General features: G+C 32.3%; 2 protein-coding genes across 3 annotated transcripts in view; one reads left to right on the top strand and one right to left on the bottom strand.

Moving 5' to 3' along the window:
• The window catches only part of LOC105337581 (putative leucine-rich repeat-containing protein DDB_G0290503), an 85,885-nt gene extending 85,425 nt beyond the window's left edge, over positions 1-460 (bottom strand). For both annotated transcript variants that reach the window (XM_066075874.1, XM_066075875.1), the window contains exon 1: positions 315-460. In XM_066075874.1, coding sequence (XP_065931946.1) covers positions 315-346 — 32 coding nt within the window. In that variant the 5' untranslated portion in view covers positions 347-460. The remainder of the gene's footprint in view (positions 1-314) is intronic.
• A 1,545-nt stretch (positions 461-2,005) lies between these two features.
• Positions 2,006-6,919, top strand: LOC105323800 (uncharacterized). The gene is made up of 3 exons (XM_066075872.1): positions 2,006-2,090; positions 3,497-4,826; positions 5,039-6,919. Exons 2-3 carry the CDS (start codon positions 3,498-3,500, stop codon positions 5,744-5,746), a joined length of 2,037 nt encoding a protein of 678 aa, XP_065931944.1. The 5' UTR covers positions 2,006-2,090; position 3,497; the 3' UTR covers positions 5,747-6,919.
• The last annotated feature ends 252 nt before the right edge of the window (positions 6,920-7,171 follow it).

Raw genomic sequence — 7,171 nt, 5'->3', positions numbered from 1 at the left:
AGATAGATAAAACACAAATATAAATACCCATTTTCAAGTGATAAATTGCATTATTTTCATAAATAAAGAACAGCTTGACTTTCTTGAACTTGTACACATATATATGTACACATAAACCCACACACTCACAATCCTACACAACATCCAAACAATGATTTTTTTTGTATAGACCTATAACAATGAAAAAATTATTTCAAACGTTTAATAAAATCACTTGTAAATCACCAAGTTACATTGACGTGCGCCTTTTTGAAAATTCTACTTTCGTTTTTAAAATTTAAAAACAAACTAAATCTACGATAATTAACACTTACAAATCTGGGGTCTTATGTCCTGATTTCGACATCTCTATATCTACTCCTAGTAACAAATCATCCTGGTCAATCCATCAGCTGTCAGTTTGTTCTGCCCACCAAAATCTAATAATGTGCTTGCAAAACTCGTATCCCCTCCATTTAGCTGATCAAATTTTCAAGAGTTACCTCGCTTGCCTCAAGCGTTCCTGGAAACGACTTTGATTACGTTCAATAGTATTTGTGTACCATTGTAATTTTTGAAAAAAGTATATAAATTGCATTAAGAATACTGTTTAATGTATCAGAAATTGTTTTTATAAAAGTAACTATGTACGTCACAACAAATACTGTACAATAAGTACCTCGTAACACATATGCTCGCATTGGCGGATCAAGAACTGAAGAAGGGGTGGTATAAAACACGTAAAAAAACAAACCAAAACACCATGATAATTAAGATCTACACATGGGTCAACTCTTTAAAAATATTAAAAATAACGTATAAATTAGTTGTAGGGCACTACAGAACTGCACATTTTAGATATATGCAAGTAAACACACACACACACACACACACACACACAAGCTTTTGCGTTTAAATCGCAATCTTTTGCGTTATATCGCAATAAGTTTTGCGTTTAAACGCAAAAGATTGCGATAAAACGCAATAGCTATTGTATTTAAACGCAAAGAACATTGCGTTTTAACGCAAAGGTTTGCATTTAAACGCAAAAGTATTGCAAACGTTTTTGGGATTAAACGCAACAATTTTGCGATTAAACGCAATAATCGTTGCGTTTAATCGCAAAAGGTATTGGGTTTAAACGCAATAGTTATTGCGTTTTATTGCAAAACTGTTTTTTTTTTAATTTGGACATGACTTTTTCTATTCAGACCATAAGAAGAGGTTTAATATGACATACTTATGTTATGTATAAGTAGGACATACTTATGTTATGCCACAATCATCCGTCAATCTGTTCATATTAACGTTATGTTAGACATTTCTCGCTTTTTTCGTCGTGCTCTCTCCTCTATTTCTAATGGTTTTTCATATCGTTTCTCATAATCGAATCTTAATTATTCAGTAAAATCAAATAGTCCGCACATACACTGTATTACTGCCATCCATAATGCTTTATTATATCATTGTCAAAGAACTAAAGCCACGAAGTGCCAAAATCGGCCCTGTGATTATGAGTAAATTGAAGTCTCCCATATTGCAAAATCTATCATAATATTAAAAAGCTTGGACCTTCTTTCTTAAAAATCCGTAACATTTTTTCCGCGAAAACTCATGCAGATATATATTATAAGAAGCTAAACCGGTATCGGTCACCAGTTTTTTGCAAATTTTGCTACATGTCACCTATTTGGATAAAAAAATTTATATCGCCCCACGCCTCGATCTAAAAAGAATTGAAAAAATAAAAATTAACAATAAAATTGTGTCAAAAAAATCATTTATTTGCATTTTTAACTTATACTTTCTGCAAATAACCGGAATTTTTCATTCCATGCAAGTGGATTTTTGGTATATGTCATCAAAACGCCGAATAAAACAGAAAAAAAAAATTAAAAAGAGACTACATGGTATCTTATTGTTCATTTTTAATGTCTTTTTGAATAAAGATTTTTTTTTTTAAATCGTATCGTATGCTCAATATTTCATGACTACGGAGCGGATCCGTAACACGAAAGTTCCGTAGTGTTACTCTTGAGAATAAAATAGAAGATGAAGATTGTCTACGATCACAAACCATGACAAACTGAAGAAAAATAAAAACATGCAAGGTAAGTAGTTTTCTTCATCGATTTTAACCACATAATAACCTATAACAAAAACAAATACTCCCCTCAAGTTACTGGATCCACCCCTGTGCCCGTACAAAACTGGTGTGACTTCCCTTTGATCTTGATAAACAGTTAAGCTTGTGAATAAAAAAGTATCTTGAGTAAATATCTAGCACAAAAACTTTCTTTTCTTTACTATCTTTATCATTAGATAATCTCGATACATATTACATGCACAAAACGTCTGCTTGTCACCGAGTTGTCACCTCAGATAGGATCCCCCCCCCCCCCCCCCCCCGGAAAAGATGTAAAGTAAATCAGAGAGGTAACGTTATATAATTTTTATCTTGGCCTTTGTTAATCAATGACAATGAATTTATCAAGTCTGTTTCTTGAATTTTTATCATATGGATTGTACAACGTTTGATACGTGTGCATGTCTGTATACACTGTTTACGTTTCCTTGTCAACCGACACTAGGTCAACCGGTTACTGGATAATTCGTTCCTTAGATATTCTGGTTCATGAAATTTTTAACACTTGCAGAAAACAAAAAAAAACCCCAAAAAATCCATGTAAAAAAAGAGTAATGAAATGAAAATAAATATTGGTTGTTTTTCTTGATAATTGAAACATAAAACATTGCATCTAAATGAGGAAATAAGTACAGGAATAAAAAAAAACCCAATTAACTTAAAGACTTAAAGATAAATTAATGAAGTACATTTATTTCTTGAAAAAAATTCAATATTAAAAATATGAACAAATAACCCATATATTATCAGTTTTCGTGATTGTAATTATTATTAAATTCCGTTGGAAATTATTTATAATTGTTCTTTATATTATTGACCAAAAAAAAATTAAATTTATAAAAAAAAAAAAAGCATACATAACGTATAAAAAAATTCATACATAATTAATATGGATATAATCAATAAAGAGTATAGATAAATGCTTTTTTAATCAATAATAAAAATAATCCTAAACCAGAGAAAAAATAATTAATGGAATTAAATTGCTAATTGTAAAATTATAAAAACATTCACAACGTAAAAAAATTAATCTATATATTTGTACTCAATAATTAAAAAAAATATCTAAAGTACAAAAAATAATTTATTCATAATAAATACATAATTCCCTTCGTCGTCAGATACGTGTTAAAAGGATGTTCCATCTGTCTTAATTTCTTCTTAATACAGTAAAACTCGTTTATAACGAACACGAATATATGAAAATCTCGGGTATAACGAAAGGTATAACGAAGGTTTTTTAGTCCCCAGCACTAATTGCTCATATAATTTTAAAAGAAATGAAAGACTATAAAATAATGAATTTTTGAATAAATGAAAAAACTATAAAATTGTAATTTCCACTTCATGTTTTTCTTTGTTGTTTTGTAGAATGGAGCTAGTTGATGGCAGAAATAGATTTCCGTGTGTTCTATGTAAGAAAAGAACTAAGCCAAATGACAGGAAGAAATGTGAAAGCGTTGAAATAAGACGATTTCTGAGGAAAACGTTCATGGTGGATGCTAGACCAGTGGATGTGTTATGTAATAAATGCAGACACCAGTACTACAGAAACAAACAAGTAAAAGAAAAACCTATTAATGCAAAACTTGACACTGAACTTCCAGGAAACTCATTATGTCTAAGTCCACCATCTGTTACCCTGCCTCTTCATAGGACTGTTTCTTCCCATTCATACTGCTTCATTTGCAAGAGACCCGGGCCGAAGCTCATCGTTGTGCCGATATCAGCAAGACTCTCAGCATTCATCCACAAGGAAGTGATTATCCCATCTGGCAGCAGGTGCTGTCCCTCACATATTGCTAATGATGATTTTATCACAGGATCACTGAATAATTTAAAGACTATAGATACATCATGTTTGAACAGACGTACAATAGTAGACCTAATCACAAGGATACGGAGTTATGCAATTCAGAATTGCTCATCCAAATTCACGTTTGATCCGTCATACCTTAACAACCTGGATTACATCACTCTAACTGGAATATCCAAAGACCACTTTGCAGATCTGCATCAGGAGATAGAAACAGAAATAAAAAATACACCTAGCAGAACATCAACAATGTCTCTAGGAATATTCCTTCTCAAAATGCGATCTGGAATGTCGAACCAGTTAATGTCAACAATATTTGGTATTTCAAAGTCGTCAGTAAGAAGAGCTATTTCAACTGTCAGGACTGCACTTATGAAAAAGTTTGTTCCAGAAAACGTAGGATTACACCATATATCTCGCCAAGAAGTGATAGCGAACCACACAAGACCACTGGCCCAATCTCTCTTTGGAAATATGACACAAAGTCAAGCCATCGCAGTCCTTGATGGGACTTATATATACATCCAGAAAAGCAACCATTTCCAATTCCAAAGAAGGACATACAGCATCCATAAAGGCCGCCCTTTGGTTAAGCCAATGGTTGTTGTTTCAACGGATGGATATTTCCTGACAGTAGTTGGTCCCTATCTTGCTGACAGTCGAAACAACGATGCATCCATCCTGAATCATATGTTGAAATCAAATATAGAAGACATCAAGAACTGGTTTGAAGATGACGATATATTTATCGTGGACAGGGGATTTCGGGATGCCCTTGGAGTCCTTGAGGAGTTTGGTATAAAAGCATACATGCCTCATCTTCTTGCCAAAGGGGAACGGCAAATGCCCACACCTGATGCAAATGCCAGTCGTTTGGTTACCAAGGCAAGTAGACTTCCTAATTTCAAAATACATGTACCCGGTATGTAGCAAATAAAGAAAATCCTAATTTTGTTTCTCTTTATTTGGTGTACTCAGAGTGTAAGGATGTGTTGCAATAAGGTCTTTGACTTGATACATACTAGTACTTGCATTTAAAATTGAGATTTCATATGAATTTACTTATTGTTTTGCTTTTCTCATTTTCTGATTTACAGATTCGCTGGGTTGTGGAGGCTGCCAATTCCAGGATTAAACGTTGGAAATATCTTGCACATACCCTCCCAACAAATCAGGTGCCATTCATAGGGGACTATGTGCGAATTGTATGTGCGATTTCCAATAAGTATTTACCACCCCTCTCTACAGGAAATGCAGATGACGATGAAGCTCTTGCAGCCAAGATGCAATACCTGTCAAAGCAAGTCAACAGTTTAAAGGCATTTGTGGAAGAACATGCACTTGACAAGAGGTCATCCTGCTGGGAAGTTTCATCCGATTCTTTGAATTTCCCCAAGCTAGACGAAGAAGAAATTAGAAATTTAACTTGTGGAGTATACCAAGTAAGGCTTTGTCCAAGTTATATTCAAGAATACATGGAAGGAGAGTCTGACATCTTGGTCCATAAAGAACACCCCGGCTTAATTAGAGTTAAGTTGCAGAGTAGGCATATTTCATCAAAGAAGTATATGCTCTGGATCCAATACACAGAATCAGCTGTCACTGCCTGGTATTGTAAATGCCGTGCGGGTGCACGTGTGGTAGGTGTCTGCTCGCACATTGCATCTGTTGTGTGGTACTTGGGATTTGCAAAGCACAATGATGTCGATGTTTCAGCTACAGGTATTCAGAACTGGGGTGAATATGTCAAAGACGCTGCAATTATTGATGTTTCTGACACTGATGACAGTGACATTGAAGAATGACAGCTACAAGTACATGTAGGACTATCACATAAAGTGGATACTATGTATAACTTAACTATCTTTCATTTAATTTATACTTGTATATTTTCAATAATAGAAAATATTATGTAATATCATAGAACATTGAATGTATTTAAATCATCTAGAAATATTGTATTTAAATCATCTTTAAATATTCCTATAATTCCAGTACGTATAGATATACATGTACATGTATGCATATTTGAAGTAAAAGTTTAAATGCAACTGTAAATTCTTCAACGAATTATTTTGTTTAAGTTAAATGTATGTATCATAAATTGTAAAAAATAATTTCTGAAATCCCGCTATGGTTGATATGTCAAAGAAAGGCAAACCCGAAAATGAATATGAACATGTATTATTATAAAAAATGTTTAATGTTTGTTTATAATTTGGTTATTAGATTATTGTTATAACTTGTACTAAATGCATTCTTGGTAAATCATATTTTATAGTTTTATAAATGTATGTAAGTAACAATTCACCACTGTATCCGGAAATCACCATATATTTACTTTTAAAAGATGATAAGTGAATAAATATTACCTTTGGTGGGATTTACATTTTTACTGCTTCCATGTACATGCGGTATTTTAAATGAGAATAAATTTTAATTTGCATGCAATATACACTATTTTACTGATCTTAAGATTTATTTAACTATAGTTACATTTATATTTACCAAGTTGGAGTAACGGAAAAGTTATATGCATCCATACTTCTTAATTGAGTGAACACAATTTCCTTTTATCATTTAATCATATTATCTTTGAAATGTTTTTACCCGGTGATCAGACCTATGTAAAAAATTAACTAAATAATTATTACAGTATTACTTTTATTTCTTTATGCTATTATGTAATTTTGTCTCAGTCCATAAAAAAAATTAGTGTATGACCTTAGGGTCTTCACATACATTTCACCTTCTTATACATAACAGTTTCTTATGACGTTATAGTAAACACGTCAACGCCATAACGTCATACTAAACAAACAGAAACAATACAAAGTTTGAACGACTGTAAAAGGAAAACTAGAAAAGATATTGGGAAAAAATTAAGTGTTTTCTAAACTATAAATCTTAAAGTATTATTTGAGAGACTTTCACCTATTTTGGTGACAGGGCCGATTTTGGCACTTCGTGGCTTTAGTTCTTTGGCATTTATTGTAATTGTTATATCACTGATTTGAATTAGTGATATCACCTTTTGAAAAAGTGATAGCATTTATTAGAATTGGTGTTATTACCTATCAATCACTTATTTATCTTGTGATGTGAACAAGGGATATCACATATTTGAAAAAAATGATACATGTATCACTCTTTGAGTGTGAATAGATGAAATCACCTATTCAAATAGATGATTTTACTTTTTGAAAAGGTTATATAACCTATTCAATTTG

Source organism: Magallana gigas, chromosome 2, assembly GCF_963853765.1.
Source record: "Magallana gigas chromosome 2, xbMagGiga1.1, whole genome shotgun sequence".
NCBI lineage: Eukaryota > Metazoa > Mollusca > Bivalvia > Ostreida > Ostreidae > Magallana > Magallana gigas.
Note: the sequence above shows the minus strand (reverse complement) of the source record. Positions and strands in the feature narration are given on the sequence as shown.

Bases quoted from the DNA above. Each gene is read 5' to 3' on its own strand.
- LOC105323800 (XM_066075872.1), top strand. From the start codon at position 3,498: ATGGAGCTAGTTGATGGCAGAAATAGATTTCCGTGTGTTCTATGTAAG. The intron at 4,827-5,038 runs GCAAGTAGACTT...TCTGATTTACAG, and splicing joins CCAGTCGTTTGGTTACCAAG to ATTCGCTGGGTTGTGGAGGC.